Source organism: Chamaea fasciata, unplaced genomic scaffold (genome assembly GCF_029207755.1).
Source record: "Chamaea fasciata isolate MVZ Bird 193981 ecotype frontalis unplaced genomic scaffold, bChaFas1.0.hap1 SCAF_26, whole genome shotgun sequence".
Classification (NCBI taxonomy): Eukaryota; Metazoa; Chordata; class Aves; order Passeriformes; family Sylviidae; genus Chamaea; species Chamaea fasciata.
The window spans coordinates 3,728,346-3,748,579 of record NW_027094111.1 but is presented as its reverse complement, the minus strand read 5'-3'; the positions used below and the strand labels follow the sequence as shown (position 1 = coordinate 3,748,579).

The following is a 20,234-nucleotide window of genomic DNA, read 5'->3' as shown; positions in this document are numbered from 1 at the left end:
GCAGATGTCCTGCGGAGGTGCCGAGCCCCGGCACGGCGCTCCCGGGGGAGGAGTGGCCTGCTGGCCCCGACCTGCCCCACCTGGAGGTCTCAGGTGGGCCGTGGAAGTCGCTGGGTGCTGCCAAACACGTGGCAAGAGAGCAGCAGGGCTTCTGTCCCCTGTGCCGGGGCAGCCCGGGGTTCCCGGCATGGTGCAGCGGGCCTGGGTGGACGTGGCTCTCCCCAGCACTGTTTTGTAAGATGAGTCAAACTGTATTGATGCCATTTCATGTGGTAGTTGAGTTCACAGGGTGGGATGGACCTTTTTTTGCACTGTCTTAATCCAGAGCCAACACTTCTGCATCCAGTATCCTGCTGGTGAATCCATGGGTACTTTTATACAACCTGACAGATCACAGCAACCCCCACAAGGAGTTTTTATTGCTTTTATATTTAGAGAGCAGCTCTCGCCCAATGCCCAGCTCCTGGAAGGTGACTTTCCCCATCTGTGCTGAAGGAAACTCTTTCCCAGTCGCATCCCTTCTGCTCCATGAGCTACTTCTCTGAGTTTTGACACCTCAGTTGGTGAACAAAACTAAATATTCTCCAGTAAAGCACAGAGGAAATGGTGCTGCCTGCATCCATGCAATGCAGGGCACACCCACACTTCGTTTTGTGGGCACCAACAAAACCTGCCTGGCATGCTGGCAGCTCCCACAGCTGCAGCCTGTTCCCTGAGAAGACACAAACAGCATCTTAATAATCCAACTTTCCTTGAAGTTAGTTAATTAATTGGGTATTTGCAGCTCTGTGCTGAGTTTTGTAAGGCTTTATTGCGATCTGTAAGTATCACAAGTAAATTATTAATGCTGAAAGGCAAAGATTTACAGAGGGGGTGGAGGCTGTGGGAGATGCTCAGAGTCTGGTTGGAAACCTGCTCCAGTCAGAGCCTCCTGTTAGCCTGCACTGAGAGGATGAGGGTCTGGATGAGGACTGAGTGAAGGGCCCTGGCATGGTGACCACTCTGCCCAACCTGGAGAATTTGTTGCTCTCTGGGGAAAACAAGATCTTTCCTTCCTTCCCCCTCTGCAGTTCAAACCATGCTCCCTCCCCAGTGTCTCTTGGTTAGTGTTTTTAACAGAAACGACTTCTCCAAGTTTGGCCCATGTCCAGCCGGGTTGGTCACTTGCCATCCTGGAGAGGAGCAGCAGTGAACCGAGCCCTGCATTTAGTGAAATGCCTGATCCCAAGGGTCAAGTGCAATTTGTGCTCTCTGTGTTTACATTTTATCCCTAGAGAAAGTACATTGCAGGTCTCTAGGCAGGGGCTTGAACTGGCTTGATTCTGGATCTTCTCTCCCCTCTCCCTGCTCGTGCTGTCTGTTGGGATGCAGGAGCTATGCTGGGAAGTTACTGGAGGAGCTGGCTCCAGGCTGGTTCACCCCAAGGAAATATGGAGACATCTAGGGCTTGGTGACAGGGTGAAAATTTGAAATAAGGAATGTGAGAAGGGGGCTGTCTCTGCGTGCCACTCATGGTCACTGGAATCTGCTTCTCTGTCCCTCTGGATGTTGCTGAGCTGAAGAGGGATAAACCTGAGCACAGCTATCTGTGGCCACAGCTGTTTCCCTGGGCTGCATTGGCCTGAGGCTGCTGTGGGCAGAGGCTGTGGCTGTGTGGAGGAGTCCCACAGGAGCTGAGCTCTGGGATGGGCTCTACCTCAGCACAAACAGGAGTCGTCAGCTTTCCTGGGCTCTCCTTGAGGAAAGGAAAGGAAAGCCCCCCCATGGAAGCAGACCTCTAGCCCAGCTTTTTTGCAAGAATAAACACCGTAAATTGAGCTCCTCACCAACACGAGATAACAAAATTCGTAGCTGAAGCTATAGGTTGTTGTTAGGATATCAAAATGAACTTGCATCCTCTCAGCTTCTCTCCTTGGGGAAGGAGTATAATTAAATTAATCAGCGGTGCTGTTTTGGAGCTGCGAGGGAAATGCCTCCAAATGACCCTGGTCTGTTCCCGTCCAGCCTCTGGCGTGTCATGAGGTTTTTGCCTCCTCCAGGGGCTGGGAGAGCCCCAGTCCTGCTGGAGCAGCATCTGCAACACTCCCCTCACGAGAAACCAAATGGGAATCAAGTTGGTTCACCTCCAGATGTTTTATATTCATTAGCCACATGTTAAGTACTGTAAATACACACTTGAGAAGTCAATCTATATTTTTATAAGCTTGAGACAAATGTAATATAATATTATAAGAGACTCTGTGTGCATCTCATGTTTGAACTATAGTCAGACATCTCCAGGGAATCTCAGTTGGTTTGGAATATTTAATATTAATGATAATAATAATAATAATAATAGTTATTATAAATGCTAATAAAAATCTATGGACTTTTTTTTTAATTTTGTATTTATTGAACCACGGTTGAAGCTGGCAATAAATAAATAAATACCTGAGTAAAACCAACCGGTAATCCTGCCCTGGTTTGTCTGTGTGGGTCATTTCAACGTTCTAGGGGAAAATGCCACTTTATCAAGGGCGGCCTGTGGTGAGTAAGGGACAGTTTTAACAGCATCAGGGTGTGAAGTGATGCCTTGTGTAGTTAAATAACATCAGTGCTAAGGAGGGAACCTGTGCTCGGCTGTGGAGCGGCTGGAGGAGGTGGTTTCTTGCTACTGACACTTTGTAGGCAGGACAAAAGCACCTACTTTGCTTTGCCTGGTGCGTGTGGTGTGGTCAGAAAGGTGCCTGGCCTGCCCTGTGAGCCCAGGGGCTCTTCAGGCAGGTGGGGAAACGTGGGCCAGGGAGAATTTTAGCCTGCCTAGCAGCTGCTAACGTTTTTTCAAGGAAAAGTTTCTCGAGAAAGCTTTTCTTGAAACAATTTTGGTAAATAACTATTTTTTCTTAAAACAGTCTTTGTCTAGTTGGTGGTTTTTTGGTTTTTGTAGTTAAGCTAACGGCATTAAACAGGTGTTGTTTTTATTTACTAATTATATTAAGTTTGTATCAGAACACCTTATAAAAGGTAGTAAGAATTAGACAATAAAGAGCTTTCTTTTTCTATACTTTCTCCTTTCTAAATTATTTGGAGTCTTTCGTGTCCAACAGCGACAGGAAAATCCCTCCCAGCACCCCCAGAGCAGACCTGGGACACGCTCTGAGGGTGGAGCTGTCAGTGCAGGGGTCAGTGTGACACAGGTGCTGCTGTGTGAGTGTGGGGATGGTGCTGAGCAGAGGGGAAATGCTGCAGAGTTCCTGCACTCGAGGCATGTAATTAATTATTTTATTGAATCGGTGAAAGCCGTGTCTGGGCAGCACATTAAATGCCAACTCAGCACAAACAGTGATATTTAAAAATGATTTGATGTGACTCTCACCCGTTCACATCCCTTTTTCCTGGGCTGTCCAATGGGCAGGAACAGGCACAGGAGCCCTGGCTGGTGTGGTGACAGCAGTGACAGCTGCTGGGGAAGGACTGAATGGGTGCTTTGGATGAGTGAAGCCTATTTGCCTTCTGTTGATCAATTAATTCAGGCAGCCTTTGTTCGGAGCCTGGCCAGGGCTGTACTGGCACTGTAAAGAAATAATCAGAGCTCTGGAGCAAGGTGATGAGCAGCGGATTCCCAGTCACGGCCAACCAGAGGCAGATTTAGCCCAGTTATTGGCAGTTGTGCCTCCTTGTGAGGTGTGGAGATGGGTTTGTCTCTCTCTTTTTAAAATCTTCATTGCGTAGTGCTGGTGAAAGCAGCTGGCACCACCAGCGTGTCCGTGTTTTGGGGAGAGCAAGGGAGGAGCCAGGGCTCCTCCTCTCGCCCCTCACTCCCACACAGCAGCCTCAGACATGAAATCCATCACTTTCCCCTTTTGTTTTCTGGACTTTCACTGCGGGGAGGCTGCATAGACCTGTCTGAGAGCGGAGTGCAGGGTCAGAGCAGCCTGGCCTTGCTGCCACCTGTCCCCACCCTGCCAGCACAGGGAGGATATGGGCGAGAGCAGGGCCGTGCCCTGGGAATGTTAAAAAGAACTTGGGTCTGGAGGGAGAGCAAGGTTTGAATATGAATAATTGCTAATTATCAGGAAGAGCAAGTGCCATTTGTCACGGTAATCAGCGATCTGTCAGGTCAAGTGATGCTTCTTTCCTCCTTCCATTCATCTCCCACGGTCCCGGTGTGCCTGAAGAGCCCTGCACAGGCTGCGACGTGGCCAGACCCCCCCAGCTCCTCCTGCCCCACCCTGGATGGGCGCCCAGAGCCACACTGGGCTGTCCCCAGAGCCACACTGGGCTGTCCCCAGAGCCGTGCACCACCCACCTCTGCCGGGACCTGCGGGGTGCAGCTGTACTGGCTGGCCAAGGGGTGCCCATGGTGACACAGATGCTGGGGTTTGTGACCCAGTTGAGGCACAGGGCTGGATGACCTTGGTGCAGGGCTGGGTGACACTGGCACAGAGCTGGGTGACACTGGCACAGGGCTGGGTGACCTTTGCATAGGGTTATGTGACATTGGCACATAGTTGGGTGACACTGGCACAGGGCTGGGTAACCTTTGCATAGGGTTATGTGACATTGGCACAGGGCTAGGTGACACTGGCACAGGGTTGTGTGACATTGGCACATGGTTGGGTGACACTGGCACAGGGTTGGGGACATTGGCACAGGGTTAAGTGACCTCAGCTGCTCTGCACTTGTGGCTCACCACTTAGAGCAGGGCCACCTGCACAGCGGCAAGAGCTGCCTGGAAGGCACAGGAGCCATTTAATTACACAATTATAAATAACTTCAGCCCTTTTATCTTCCTGAGGCTGACAAGCACCTCCAGCATCAGACAAAGAGCAGCTGTTATCGCTCGGCACAGCGGCTACTCCTGGGCAGCTGCCACCCCTGGAGGAGCACAGACAAAAGCAGAGGAGCTGCGCTCTGTCAGCAGGTCCAGATCTGTCCCCGAGCCACTGGCACAGCGTGGGCATGGCCACTGCTCAGGGAGACAGAGCTTCCTTTTTCTGCCACCTCCAGAGCCCCAATAGCAGGAGCGAAGGGGAAGGAGGAGAGGCACGAGGTTGTTCACAGGTTTCTGGAGTTTCTGTGTCAATGAAGAGCACTCACAAGGTGTTCTCCCCAGGCACATGCTCCCACACCCCTTTTTTAAAGGATGATGTCTGACTTTGAGGATGTCAATAATTAAAAAGTCATTTTAAGGAGCTCTGGTTTATTGACAGACCTGACTTTTGGAGTGTTGCACCGCTATTCACAGAACTCCCTGAAAAAAAGTCACTTTTGGTGATGCAGCACGGCTGTCAGGGGTGTCCCCACCCCGGTGGCAGTGCCAGCTCTGTGGTGCAGCATCCCCCTGCCTGCTCTGCTGCTGGGCACCCCCTCGGGTGCTGTGACAAATCCCTGGCACCTGCAGCGTGTGAGGTGCTCCCCTTGCTCTGCCCTGCGTGGCAGGAGCCCAGCTCTCTGCCGTGCGTGCAGCCATAAACATTTCCATTAACTCCCACAGCATTTAAATTCCACAACGGGGCTGAAATAAAGCAGCAGCATCACATCCCTGTGGGGGCCCTCAATCATCTGTTCCAGAGGCACCCTGGGAGAAACGTTTGGAAAAGAACTTACAACCGGTCAATTGAGGTTTTTCTTGCAGGTCTCTTCTCTACAACGAAGCCTGTTCCTGCTGACGTGTTCCCAGGGGAATCCTGTGTCTGGGTTTGGTGGAAGTTTAATGCAGCTCAGGTGTGATGGGGCAGCAGCCAGTGCTGCCAGGGCTGATTCATCAAGCCCTGTGGCTGCAGGGCCAGGGTCTCCTGGAGTCCTGAGCTGTCCCTTCAGGCAGCCTGAGGGATGGCACTCAGCCCTGGGGGTTTATGCTGTTAAATATTTTAAAGTGAATTCTATTAAGCACTAGGAGGCAAAAAAAAAGGTGGAGAGGGCAATGAAGAAGCTTTTAGTGAGATTGAGGTGTTCCTGGATGATGGCAGTTTTGTGTTGGATAAATGGCTGTTTGGGAGTGTAAAGACAGTCTCCCCAGGTTAATGGGATGTACATCAGGAATGCTGTACACCGCTGGGGAAAACACAGGCTCATGGGGAAAACACAGGCTCAGGGACCCCAGAAATGATGAGAGCTTCCCTGAGGTGGTTAAAATCGTCATTAGCAGTGTTGTCTCTCCCGGGAGAGCTGGTGGATCTGTGAGGCACACGCTGTCTCACAGCAAAGCACAAATCCCTGCTTTGCCTCGCGGGAACACGGATGTGTTAGGTATCACATCACACTGCATCAAGATGCAAAGTGGCACAGTGAATCAAACTCCCCAAAATAAAACTTTCTTCCAGAAATAAGCTTGTCACTGTCAGTTCTAACTCTTGCCAAAGAAGCGTGATGTGATTCCTCTTGCCAGTGATTTACAGTGGTGGGTGTGTTTAATCCCTATTTCTGATAGCAAGAGTCAAAAGGGGGAGAGGAAGGTGTTTCTATTCAAAGGTCCAACACGAAACCCAGATCCTAAACGCAGCTCTGATACAGCAGAGCTGGGAGGAGAGAGCACAAAGAAGCAAAGGGGAATGCACAATGCACTCTGGGCACTGAAGGGAAAGGAGCTTTTCCTCCATTTCCACTTCCCCAACACTACAGTGGTGACACAGGGGGATTCTGGGCAGGACTACTGCCCACCCAGCCAGAGCACTGGCCCCTGCACCTCACCACCCTGGAGGGTTCTAAGGGGTTATTTAGAGACAAAATCTTACAAAACTCTGCAGGGAGGGGAATGGATCCTGCCTGGTTAACCTGTGGGACAGGTATCGGAGTGTATCACTCCGGGCAGGGCGTTGGTCTGGAGGGAGCCCTGCTGTGCCATGGGCACTAATCCCAGTGCCCCCTTATTCCCTCACCAGGGGATGGGGCGGTGACGTGCTCCTGGGCTGTTTGGCTGCAAAGACAAAACCCTGCCATGCCCCCAGTGCCGCACGGGCAGGTGCCACCAGCCCTGCCCAGGGAGCCCCACACAGGCACCAGCTTGTGGCTGGTGGGACCCTTCAAGGCTGAGCCCAGCGGAGGCTCTGTCACTGACTTGAGGAATGTTTCAAACAGATCATTTATTTTCATTAGACTTGTACCAATATCTCCGTCCCCGTGTTCCTGATGCAGGTCGACAGCTGTCCTCAGGAATGCTTTAATTGTGTTTTCCTCGCTTTGCACAGCTCTTAGCTAATGCGTTCTGGCTTCATTAGATTAGACACCTCTTGTCCCGAGGATGTTGTCATGTTTTCAAATGGCTTCAATCAGCACCTCCCAGGCTCCGGCTATTTCAGGATACAATAAAGCTAAACCTCATCCAGGCTGGTGAGTAATGGAGGTGCGCCTCCCACCCCCATCCAGCCCGGCTTTAAATTTGCCTGGCTGACATCCCGTGGCTGCTGGCAGAACACAATTAAACCTCTTGTCTTGCAGGCATTGTCCACGGTTACACACAGCTCGGGAGGAAGAGCTCGGCAACGGCAACCGGATTTCTAATGATCTTGTCATCGAGAACAGCAGAGAGAGATAAATGAGTGAGGAAACAGGCAAGATCAAAACGCAGCTCTCCAGATGTCCGGGGCATGGCAGGTTGCAGGCTGACCGTGCTCACCTCCTCAGACCCACGCTGGCACAGCACTCAGGACACAGGGACACGCGTCCTTAATGTCAGAGAATGAAATGCAGAGGGACACAGCCTAAGCCCACCCAGCACCAGCGCTGGGGGCTTCTCTCCTGAGCATCTCCAGGCATTGCTGCTCGTAAACCTCATTCTGCAAAAGCGGTTTTCCTCTTGGGATCCCAGGATCCTTCACCAGCTTGTGTCCCCAGCACCCAGCTGCAAAGTGGCCACTGGCTCAGGAAGGAAATCGAGGTGGGAAGGGACCAGCCAGACCCTGGGCTGGGGGGCAGAGAGCTGCTGCACCCTCTGGGGGAGGGCTGACAGCTCGAGGACAGTGCCTGCACTGTGTTCCTCCTGGAGCCCAGCACATCAGTTCCTAGCACACCAATCTCAGACACTCTCCCCTGGCAGGAGAATTGCCTCAGCCCTGTCTTATCATGAGCCACCACAATATCGGCATCGATCCCTTTCACCCCACAGGCAGTATTTTGACTTCTGGAATTCATCTTACCTAGCAGGGGACTCTAAATATATCCCAGACAATTTCCTCTCCTCATTTTTAATAATCTCTTTCGGCCTTAAATTAGTTTTTGAAAATACGTATTGGGATGATAGGCTTTTTATCACAGCTGATGGACAATATTCATCACACCTGTGTCCTACTCCTCACAACACACTCACGTTCCTTACAGCAGTCCTGCATCTGTTTGAACAGCACTTAATTCATTACAAGCCCATCACTGCCTGTGCGTGCTCCCCTCAACAATGTCACGGGCCATTTGTCACTTGGGTCCCTGCAGGCAGCTCTGGTCCCACCTGGCAGAGTCACTGTCACTCCTTGAGCCATGGGACAGGATGGAATGGCCTCGTTCAAGCACTGCAGGTGTAAAGGCTGCCTCACTGTCCCCCACCCTGAAAACCTCCAGAAGGTGGCAGGTGGAAGAGTAGAAGAACGACCTCCTTTTCTGTCCAGGATCTCTTTGTTCACTGGGCACAGCAAGGCGGAGGCAACGTGCTGGGGCTGTGCTGGCTCATCCTCCCAACCCTGAGCCCTGCTGAGACCAGAGGGGAGCCATGGGGACAGGACCAAGGGTGGTGCCTCTCCGGGCCCCCAACTCAGTCAGGGTCTCCAAAACAGCAGCTCCTTTAGAAAAACTTCTCTAGCAAATTCCCATTTTGTTAGACACTGCTGCCAGGCCCTCACCCAGACCGTTTGGCTGCTCACACCCAAGCTGGGGATTCAGGTACAAGGGAATTGGGCACTCATGCACAAATTAATCCAGTGCTCAGGGCTGGGCTGCAGCACCCGATCAATGCTCAGCTCTCCCTCCTGAGGGCTGAATGTGCTGGGGCTGGGGAAGGTGCTGCACCAGCCTGGAACTCCCGTTGTGCCAAGGCAAAACAAGGCACAGAAAGGCACAGAAGGGCCTGGTCAGGATTCCCCAAGACCCGGCAGTTGTGGTGTGGTCTCTGAGTACTCGCTCCCCACCATGTTTCCATGTGCTCTTTGCACGCTGGGCTGTAACTGAGGCATTGTGCTCCGTGTCCCTGCCCCGCTCTGGCACATTTTGATCTGCAGGAGCTGCTTGGCCAGACAGACAGAACTCAGTGCTGGCAGCTCTTGGCCGGGTTTCTTTGTCCAGCAGATTCCCACGGAGCTGCACTCCGTCACCTTTCTGAGCGCTAGTGAAGGAACAGAAAGACAAAGCAGGAGTGTCTGAGCGGGCCTGAGCTGCTGGCTCAGTGCTGCCCTGGCCGGGGCCCCCTCTGCCCACGCTCCAGACAGACAATTTCCAGCTGCACCTTCCATTTGGCATCGATTCCTGCCCGGTTCCTCCTCGTGCCTTCATTTGCAGTCAGCGGAGGCGGCCGGCTGACATTGAGAGAGAACAACCCCTCAGATCCCATCAATCAAGTGCCATCAGGATCAGCTTCCTGGGCCACAAGGACACCCTCTGTGGGAGAGCAGCGCTCCAGCTGAGGCAGAGCCCTGCTCCAGCCCCTCTCCCACCACAGCCCCAGCCCTGCTGCAGGGTGGACAGGGAGAGACCGGGATCTGCAAGCTGCCACTGGTCACTGACCCCTCCATCCTGCCTCAGGGCTCTCTGACTATTTCAGGGCTAAGTGGGAAGAAGATTCACAATTTTTTTTTTATTTTGGAAAAGAGTGGAATACTTTTCTTAATACAGGAAGATCTGACAGCATCCCCAGGGCACTGTGTTCAGTTTGGGGCTGTTATCAGGTCCCAGCCCTGCTCAGGACTCAGCAACAGCAGCTGAGACCTTATTGACATTTCCACTTACTACCCCCATAACAAAGGAATTAAATTCAAATTGTGTACGAAGCCCGTTGGCTGCCCTGCTCAGCAGAGCCCTGAGCTCTGCACCATCAGCAGGGTTTGTACTTTATAGGGACGATTGACCTGCAACTATCGACCTTTCCCTGGAAAGCTGCTCTGGGCTGGTGTGACCCTGACAGAGCAGCCAGGGACACTGGCTCAGCAGCAGAGCACCGGAGCCCTGAGAGGAGCTACAGCTGCAGAATCTTCCCCTGGAGAGGCAAGGGAAGGTGCCTGGGATTTTGGTGTCTGTGTGCAATGTTAAAATTAGCAATTCTAATCCTGCTCTTCAGTGTAATAACCCTTCTGGGTGGGGGGAGTGGAAAGCTTGGTGGCTTGTGGGCAGTAATTTTCTGAGAGAGACAATTTATTCCCTACTCTCATCAGAGACAAGGCTGAAATCACTCTGAAGCTGCACCCTGTAGGCTCTGCTTCCTCCCACTGGATTTTAAGAGGACATTTCTGCTTTCTCCAGCTCTGGTGACAGGAAGCAGTGCCCTCACACACCTTACCTCCCCATGTTCCAGAGCCAGGCCCAGCCACAACAGTTTCCATATTATCTGGCTGCAAATAAAATTCACAGCCAACGTGGATTGGAGGTGCAGCCCAGCTGAGAGAGAAATCCTGCCTTTAGCAGGCTCCTGTCTATCAATAAACTGGCTACAGTGATTTTGGTCTCCTGAGAGGCTCAAACTTTCAGTTGGGAGGCTGTGAAAGCCAAGACCCAGTCTGGACTCAAGGAAACCCTTGACATGCCTGGGAGGTGTGTATGAGGTGTGGATGCACCATCCAGAGATGCATTTCATTTCACCTTTGAGAGTACAGCTCCCCAGTCAGTGATTTAGAAAAGGGAGAAGTCTCATGAATTCAGTGATGCTAAAGAATATTTTCCCTCATGCTTTCAAGCTGACCCAGGGAACACAGATTTTTGGTGGAATTATACAGTTCAGGGGGGAGAGCTGCATGTGCTGTCCTGCACCTTCAAATCAAGAACTCCTGCATGAAAAAAAATTGCCTGGAGACAGCTCTGATTTGTTCCAAAGCATCATCCCTTCCATCAGCAAGCAGGGAATTGTTATTATCTATTTATGTCTCACAAGGCCATTGAGTCAATGGCCAGCTGGAAGGTGTTGAGGATGACAAAGCTGGCAGTGCATCTCTGCCAGGCTGCTGAGCGGAGCTGGTCAGGAGCTCAGAACCAGCACAGCCCAGGGCAGGGGCCTAACAGGCTCCCTGCTTGGCTTATAATTCCTCCAGTCGAAAGTTTCACATTGCCATTAGGAATTTGGGCAGAAATTTGGAGTTCTCACACCACAGCTCAGCACACACACTGAGCTCCCCAGGTGACAGGAAGCCCTGGCACAGCCAGGGGAAGCAGGAATGTTTTTTCCCTGCCAGGCTTGCAATTTTCACATGCTTTTTCCCTGTGCTGCTGGCAGTTCTCCCTTTGCACCCTGCTCCCTCCTAGAGGAAACTTCTTTTGGAAGAGCTTTGGCTCAGGGCAGGAGCTCTGATCTTAACAATTGTAACTAAAGCTTTTAAATCACACAGTGTGGATTTAAAAGAGTTCTCTAGGCGAAAAATTCTCGTTAATTTTGTTTTCCTGGTAAAGATGTATTTCAAGCAGAATCTCAGCTTACACATCCATAAACACATCCATTTTTTTTTTTAATTTACAGCTCAGCTAATTGATGCTTTTAATTAATGTATGCACAGAATAGCAAGGCAGGTGTACATGTAGCTGAGTGGGGTATATTATTGCCACCTGCAGTTAGGACTTAGAACCTGCCAAAGCCTCTCAAAGAGAGATTTCCAAACCCATGGTATATACATGAGGTCTTCCATACAGTAAAATGTTTGCTCTCCAAAGGAAATTCATGTATGAATGCTGTTCTACAAGCTTCCTCCCATGCCACACCCTGCACCAAAGAGCTCTGATTGCAGTTTGTGTCCCTTTGAACCATGCTGCAGGCCTGGTTCTGCCAAAAGTAGAACTTTTCAAATATAGAGAAGATTTCAAAGTCTCAACACCCTTGTTTATAGCCCTATAAAGAGGCTTAAATCAAAGAGGCATCTCTGGAAAGGACAGTGCACCAGCTAACAAAGAAACAGGTCACCTCATGTCCTTTTTCATGGTTTCAACCTTAAAGGAAATAAAAAAATAAGGAATGCTTTTTCTCCCTAAATTAAAAAAAAAGTTCAATTTATTTTGATCCCATTACATATTACAGGTAGAATAACTAGTTCTTAGCGTCCATTCTGTGGATCAATGAAAGGAAGATACAAATCAGAGCAAGAACTAAATGAAGGTAGCAGTCCTAAATGTAAAATATATTTACAGAGGGATGTCATTTCTCACTGACTTCCATCCAGGGGGATTTTTGCCTCGTTGCAAGCCTGTGCAAGACAAACCTGAAAGGGAAGAGAAATCAATCAGTGCTCAGAGACACTGGCACAGCCCACAGCCACCTGCAGCTCCAGCCTAAAGGACAAGTTTGCTTTTCAGAGCAGTTGACAACAGCTCTTTTCCCCACTGTGGATTCAGCCAGATGTGATGCAAAGCTCCTGCTTCTCCTTCCCTGCTCCTTCACCTCTGACATCAGCCAAAATTCAAGACAAGGGGGGAAATAAGGCGTTTCTCTTGCAGCTCAGCAGCTTCAGGTCATGGCTGACAAAAAAAACCCCAGACTTACTGACAGCTTCTTCATGAGCCCTCGGGCCTTGGGGTTCAGCTGAAGAAAATTCTTCTTGGTCAAATCCTTTGCTGTCAAACGTATGCTCTGTGGAAAGAAACTCAAAGCTCAGGTTTTCTGTCTGGTCAGCTGCAGCAGCTGGAGGCAGCAAAAAGGTTAAATTAAAAAAAAAAAAAAGATTAAGATCTAAGTATAGACAGGCCGAGAACTACATTCAGCTAGAACAGAAGCTCCTCTCACACTTTTCCTGCAGTGCATTAATACATTACAGGCAGTGGTGGTTTTAAATAGCTTGGTTTTTGGTGAGGGGGGAAAAAGCCAGTGAGTGAGTGGGTTTTTTTGTGGGTGCACTGGTGTTTGGCCAGCCAAAAGATATTTAGGCTCTGTCCTTACAAATAAAGAAAATATGTCAGATTAGGGCTTTGAAATATTGGTCACCTCATGTCCTTGAGCAACATGTTTGTAAAAACCCACTACCAACCCACTGCACTGGCACTACTGCTGCTTTAGATGTTTTAAAGTGAATGCTCAGCTGAACATCCTCCTATTCTGTACCAACCAGCAGGTCCCAGTTCTGGCTAAAAGTCTCTTAAGGCTCTTTTTAACCTCAACCAATCCCCCGATAAAACTGCACAGCTAAAGAGACAGGAGTGGGTGAACCAGAGCTGGTGAGGCACCAGGAGGTGCCTGTGCACCCCTCCAGGGCTGCCAGGGGAGTGAAGGGTCAGGAATTACTGTAACAGTGTGTCTTTTTCGGGGTGCAGCTACAGCCTTTCTATACCCCAATCAGCTCCTCTGTAAAAAAACTGCTTGAGAAGAATTCAGGCAGCAGTTCAAGCTCACACAACCACGCACGTTACAGGCTGGCTCAGCAGAGAGGCAGAAGGCTCCCAGCCCCAAAGCAATTTCCAGCAAGCGTTTATTCCATGTGCTGAAGGTGAATCCCGAGCCAAAGAGAGGGATCATGTGGTGTCTCTCAGTTATATTGTGTCTAAAGGTTTGTGGGTGGTACAAGGGGCAGGACAGGGGGCAAGTGACCACAGGGAAGAGAGGAACAGGACACCAGGCCCCATAGCCAGTGGGGAAACAGGGAAACGAGATACCATGGGAGGAGTGATGGACTTGCAAAACCCAAAGAGAAGATTGCACAGTGTTTGCGAGGAGCCATGGGGGGCAAAGCCTTTTGTCACAACTGGGTGGGGTGATCTTCACTATTCCAGGGCAAGAGGAGTTGGGAATTCCTTTAAGGGCACAAGGGACTCCACAAGTTACCTCTCCCCCTCCGAGGGGCAGGGTGAGGACGGCGTCCCCGGTGTCGGCCAGGGGGCTGCCGTTGGCAGAGATGGTGTAAACGCGCTCGTGGAGGGCAGGAGTGCGCAGCCCCGGCGTCTTGAACACCCTGAAACAACAAGTTAGGAATTAGTGATCTTTAGTCACACCATTTCTAGTCCAAGTCTTTCATTTCAGCTCCAAAAAGCCACTAAAGGTTGTGTTGCAGAGATGGAGGAAAGCGGATTGTTGCAGAGACGGGAGGGAAATGTGTTTATTTTCTCTGTTAACAAACCTGGAATCGAATCTGGGTGTAACCATGGAGGTGCCTCCCCGAGCACAGATATCAACCATCCTGCCACTAGCTGGAGTGATAAAGCTGTTTTTGCTTGATCTGTTAAAGGGAAATAAACATCTGCTCGTTAAGATGACCTTTGACAAATGTACAGGCACTTGTCAAAGGTGACCACCACTAAACCCAGGGGTCATTACTAACCAGTGGCCCGCAAAACTGGGGACAGCTTATTCTCACAGGAGAGGCAGCTGTCCATCTTTCATTTACATCAGTTTTTCACTGTAGCATGGCACAACCCTTTCCCCTGCCACTACTGCGCCAAAGTCCACCCCACCAAGGAGAGATATTTATATTTACGCTCTCATTCTCCATTTCTAGAGATGAAACAGAGACTTTACCTCTTGCTCATGCGCTTCACTCTCGCTGAGGGAGGTCTTCTGGCCACGGGTGGCTTTTTGGCAGATGCCTTCACCTGGAGCACACATTACGCACTAGATCAGTTACTTGTGGGACAGCTGAGTCCACACAAACAGATTCCACACAAAATGTCTGGCTCAGTCCCTTCTCATGGCACAAGAGCCCAGAACAAACACCATTCAAGCCTTTGGGACCTCCCCCCATGGCTAGAATTCTCTGGCAGCTGTTGGAAGTCCCCCTCAGAGCCTCCTGGACAGCCCTGGCCATCAGCTCAGTCAGGACTTTATATCCTGAGAACAATGCCACCCCAGAGAACAGCTATTCACCTTGGCAGTTCTTGGATTCACGTTCTCAGCCTCTGTCTCTGAGGGACACTGGCTGTCAACTCTGGATTTCTTGGGCAGAGGAAGCAATGGAGGCTCTGCTTCCTCAATGGCTTCAACACTCCTTTTGGATTTATCTGCTAGAAAGAGAAAGGGTTATGCAAGGAAATAATAACTTTAAATTATTACTTAGCAGGGGGGCAAGCAGCTACAAGCAATTTTGGCAACAATTCAGAAATCCAAATTCCAATGCAATCCTACTGGTTGACAGAGCACTACTTTGGGTTACTTTGAATGTTTTAATGAAATTAATAAGAAGCACTGCAGATACTAGGGATAAAAGTGGGATTATTTTCCTGGTTTAAACACACTGAGGGACGTGAGCAAGAACTGAAACATTATTCACATTAAATAACCACAGCAAGCTTCCACCTCACCAATCACACCACAGTGCACCACACTCACCTTTCTTGACGATGTCAAAGGGGCCGTTGATAACTCCTGCTGTCAGCTTGTCTATTTCTGCTATCTCCAGGTCTACCTACAATTAAAAACACTTGTGGCACCACTGGGATTGTTGGCAGCCCAAAGTTCTTGGAAGTCAAAGCTGTAGAGCAAACCCCCAATAATTTTGCAGCCAGATCAGCCCCAGGTTTGCTGTTGTGCTCAACGTGGGCCCTTTCATGCATCTCTGCAGCACTCAGGACTCAGGACACACACTGCAGGTGTGCCCTGCCCTGCTGCTCAACCAGTCTGGAAATGCTTTCCTCTCCTGCAAAGTGCATGTGCTCTCAGGGATTTGGGAATGCAGAGAAGAGAGATCCGCAGGGAGCAGCAGGACCACCTAAATCCCAGGTCTGATACAACGGGCGTCTCTTATTGTTAAATGTTAAAGAAACATTTGTGAAAATATTGATGTAACTGTTTCTCTTGTGATGCTCCAGCGCGTTGTTCCGGCATAAGGAGCAGCGTGTGGTGGCTCTAGAGAGCTTTATGTGTGTGCTGGAAACTTACCATAGCCACCTCCTCCAGCGTCTTTCCACTTCCTTGTTTAGCTAGAAAGAAAACATTTCAGACAAATCAGGACGTGTCCGGGACAGCTCACACGGCACAGCAGGGCTGTCACCACCGGGGTGCAAAACCCAGCACAAAGCAGTTTGCAGCCCTGGAGAACAGGAGCCAGCCCGTGGGATGATTCCCTGGGGGTTCCAGGCACGGCGCATCCCGGCTGCTCCCTCATTCCCCCTGGGGTTTGTTATCCACGGGGGAAGGCGCTTCCCCGGCCCAGCACCCCCGGCCCCGCTCCGCACCGTAGTACTCGAGCCAGTTCATCTGCCGGAGCTCCAGGGGCAGCCGCAGGATCGCCATATCGTACAGGTTCTCCACCTCCTTCACCAGGCACTCCCCGTCCGCCCTCAGCCGCTCCAGCCGCCGGTTCACTGCGGGGACACGCGCCGTTAGCCCTGCCCGCCGGCCCGCGCCCGGCCGCGTTCCCCCTCCCGCTGCGCTTTCCCCTCCTTCTCCCCCTCCGTCTCCCACCTTCGCGGTCGAAGTCCTTGAGGAAGGCGGCCAGTTTCCTGCCGCGGGAGCTGGAGCCGCCCTTCTTCCTGGCGGGCGCCATGGCGGGCACTGCGCGCGGGCCGCGTTCGAACCGCCCGCCGGCGGCGCTGGCCAATGGCGGCGCCGCGCGGGGTGATGACGTCACGGGAGCGCGCCGCGCGGCCACGGCCATGGCGGCGGCCATGGCGGCGGTGGCGGCCGCGCTCCGGGCCTGGGCCGAGGCGACGGCGCGGGCGGACGAGGCGGCGCGGGCGGCTCTGGCGGCCTCGGCCCCGCTGCTGGGCTCGCTGGCCGCGCTGGCGGCGCAGATGCGGGCGGTGCGGCGTCTGTCCTGGGAGGCGACGCCGCTGGGCGCCTTCCCGGAGCTGCGGGCGCGGCTGTGGCGGAAGCAGCGCGGCGCGGCCGAGGCGCTGCTGGAGCAGCTGGGCGGGCGGCGGTGAGGAGGAGGCGGCCGGGGCCGGGCGGGGAGGGTGTGAGGGCCCGGCTGACCGCGCTGTGCCGGCAGGGAGGAGCTCCGGGCCGTGCGGGACGCCGTGGGCGCCGCGGGCACCGCCGTGCTGCGGCTGTACGAGGAGCGCGGCCCGGCCGAGCTGCGGCTGGAGGCGGTTCTGCGGCGCGGTCCGCGCTGCCCCTCGCTGGCCGATGTGTTGGAGGGGCTGCAGGACGTGGAGCGCTTCTACCGGCGCCTGTATCCTGTTCTGGGGGTCTCTAGGCAGCGCTGGGGGGTTTGGGGGCTGTTTACTCCTTGTTGTCCTTAACGGGCACGAAGGTACTTGGAGAGCAAACTGCTCCTGCAGCGGCTCAGCATGGACAACCTGGCAGAGGTGGAAGCCCTCCCGCAGTCCTGGGAGAGGATTTTGGAGCGCTGCGAAGAAGACGAGGTCGTTCAAGGTAGTACAAAGAGCCGAGGGGTGTTCTCCGGGCTCTGCTGGTGTCCCCCGGGGACAGGCCGGGCTGAGCTGCCCCTGCAGCAGTGGGTGACCCTGCCCAGTCAGTCTCTGTGACCTGGTCAGCTTCAGATCTTGGTCAGCTTCAGTTGAAAATGCTCACTGTCACATCTGGGCACAGCTGGAAGCAACATTCTCTGTTGCTGTAAGACACGAAAGACTCAAAATAATTCAGAAGGCAAAAGTGTAGAACAAGGCTTTTTATTGTCTAATTCTTACTACCTTTTATAAGGTGTTCCCATAGAGACTTAATATGATTAGTAAATAGGACTGACACCTCTCTAATGCCATTGGTTAAACCAGAGAAACAGAAAACACCAGCTAGACAGAGATTGTTTTGAGGAAGGATAGTTTTTTGCCAGGATTGTTTTGAGAAAAAGCTTTTTAGAGAAACTTTTCCTCGGGGAAAACGTTAGCAGCTGCTAGCAGGCTGAAATCTCTCAGGCCCACAGTCCTCCCTCACAGTGCAGCAAGGGCTCAGTGACCCATTTCACTCAGTCAGGTTTACCCACACTTGCTTTTACTGCCTTTAGAAACACAATTTGGGGAGTGCAGAAAACTCTGTACAAGATGAAGCTCGTTAAGCTGACAGGGCTGTTGCTTTCTCTCTGTCTCAGATACACTCCTGAAGGTCTCACTGTTCATGGAGAACCATCGGGAGCTGAGCTGCTCCCCTGGCTCCTGACAGGCCACCAGGGACTGCCCCTGACCAGCTTCTGGCGTGTTCTGCAATGCTGCAAAGGGATGAGGAACCGAGGGAGCTCTCCTGATGCTTTTTGGAAGCTGAATGACTTGAGTTGAGTCATTTCCTCAGCATGCAATGCTTGGACTGTGCCGTTTTCAAGTGGAAATGGCCTCGGTCTCTGAAGAAGAGGCTGAGCAGAAAAAGCCATGAGGATAGAAGGGAGTCACCTCCAGCTGTGGAACTTCTCCTGACACGGATGTTTTGTATCATGGAAAAAATGTTGATACTTACACGAGGTGCTGCAGCTGAGTCCTTCGGGCTGGTGCCGTGAAAGATATTTGGGCTCTGTCCTTACAAATAAAGAAAATAGGTCAGATTAGAAACAGTGATCACCTCATGTGCTTGAGCGGTGTGTTTGCATTCATCCCACCTGGGCATGGAGGAAGAAGGAAGCAAATCTGGCTTGAAAATGTAATTATGGAGGTGCACGGATGCCTGAGTTCTGACATGGGCAGTTTTCAAGGGTGCTGCAGAGCACTGCTCTGTCACCGCTGAAATCAGTGTTAAAATATCACTCTCTGGTGGCTGCTGATGGTTCAGGGACACCTTTTGTGGGCTGTGCACTGATCCTCTGAATGTTCCTGGGAAGCAGAGGGGTGTTTGTCTCTAAATTATGTATTTGGTAAGGAGCTGCAGCCCCTCAGAGAAAGCCAATAAAGAATTGCATCAGACACGTTGTGGGTGTGTTTGTGCTCACTGTTCCTTTGTCCCCAACCCGGGCTGTCCCCGTGTGTGATGATTCTGGCTTCTTTTTCTCTGCCATGGTTGGGATTAACACAAGGGAGTTGCAGTTTGTGTTTGGACTTGGATGTTTATTATTTATTGATTCACAGACTCCTGAGCTGTGAGCTCGAACTAGCAACTTAGAGAAATGAGGTAAAATGGAGCCCCTCTAACTCTTTCCAAGGTTATTTAAGTGATAATTACCCAATAACGAGGTGACACCTATATTATTTATATTTCTGACCCAATAATGACCACCCAAGGCCTGAAATGCAGACTTTTTTCACCTAATTACAGAAAACCACTCAAACCCATGAAGATGAACGTGAAGAAGGACTCAGACATCCAAAATCTTCCATCTTGCCCATACATTACTATATACTAAAATCCCAAATTCAAGTTTTTCACCCTGTGAGATCACACAATTCCATTCAAACCACACCCCCACAACCCCAGTGCCTTCACTCAATCTCCGGAGCCTGTTCCATGGCCTCAGGTCAAATGTGGTGCTGGCTTGAGGGTCAGCCCCTTTTGGCACAGAAAGCCTGAAATTTTCATCCTCCAGGGCTCCAACACCCACGGCCCCCTGAGGGCACTGCAAACAGCACTGCTGGGGGTGCCAAGGGTGGGAAAGTGCTGAGGCCAGTGCTCCCGTCAGGGATAGGGCCTTCACCAGTTCTAATTGCAGTTCTTCACAGGCAGTTGTAATTGCAAAGCAAAGCCCCTGCTGAGAAAACCTGCTCCTGGCTCTGGGTGTCCTGCCCGGGGTGGAAGGGAGGGGGGTTCTGCTCCTGGCAGGGCTCAGGGGTCTGCTGGGGCTCACGGGGCTGTGCAGCCTTGTGCTTCTTGCTCAGGGTTTGGAGCATGGTGAACCAGGGGTGTCATCCCTGCCCAGGCCTGGCTGGATCATCATCACAAACCCGGAGATCCTGCTGAGCTTGGATGCAGAATTGTCTTTGCATGTGTGCACGCTACACGAGCCTTCAACACCCCTCTCCTGTCAGCCTCTCTTCAGGACAGCTGCACAACGAACAAACGGATTTAAATTCTGGAAGATGTTCAGCACAGTTCAGCGGTGGCCCTTCTGCTTCTCCCAGATGTTTGGCCCCTGATGTCTGTCTTCGTGCTAACGACAGCCGGGTTAAAAGTGCTGAGGGAGCTCTCTGCATTGAAAGTGGCCATGCCCCGACTCTGCCTGACTGAAATGGGGTGAAGGAGGTGCTCATTGAAGTTTTGTTGTGATAGATTGCTCTGTGCTGTTCCTGGTTGATGGGCCATGTCATCAGTTGCGTTCGTCTCCAGCGTTCTGCAGGGTGTG

At 51.7% G+C, this 20,234-nt stretch overlaps 2 protein-coding genes across 3 annotated transcripts; one reads left to right on the top strand and one right to left on the bottom strand.

The window, feature by feature from the left end:
- Positions 1 to 12,126: 12,126 nt before the first annotated feature.
- On the bottom strand, positions 12,127 to 16,590 carry CDCA8 (cell division cycle associated 8). 2 transcript variants are annotated; one of them, XM_066204470.1, is made up of 10 exons: positions 16,481 to 16,590; positions 16,252 to 16,380; positions 15,956 to 15,996; positions 15,407 to 15,482; positions 14,945 to 15,081; positions 14,600 to 14,673; positions 14,202 to 14,300; positions 13,910 to 14,036; positions 12,638 to 12,724; positions 12,127 to 12,356 (listed from the first exon to the last, which is right to left on the bottom strand). In XM_066204470.1, exons 1-10 carry the CDS (start codon positions 16,560 to 16,562, stop codon positions 12,300 to 12,302), a joined length of 909 nt encoding a protein of 302 aa, XP_066060567.1. In that variant the 5' UTR covers positions 16,563 to 16,590; the 3' UTR covers positions 12,127 to 12,299. The 2 variants fall into 2 exon arrangements, with proteins under 2 accessions (XP_066060567.1, XP_066060569.1); XM_066204472.1 differs by having other exon boundaries at positions 14,945 to 15,078.
- Positions 16,591 to 16,631: 41 nt separating this feature from the next.
- AIRIM (AFG2 interacting ribosome maturation factor) lies at positions 16,632 to 18,864 on the top strand. The gene is made up of 4 exons (XM_066204473.1): positions 16,632 to 16,937; positions 17,007 to 17,189; positions 17,271 to 17,392; positions 18,066 to 18,864. Exons 1-4 carry the CDS (start codon positions 16,672 to 16,674, stop codon positions 18,131 to 18,133), a joined length of 639 nt encoding a protein of 212 aa, XP_066060570.1. The 5' UTR covers positions 16,632 to 16,671; the 3' UTR covers positions 18,134 to 18,864.
- Positions 18,865 to 20,234: the final 1,370 nt, after the last annotated feature.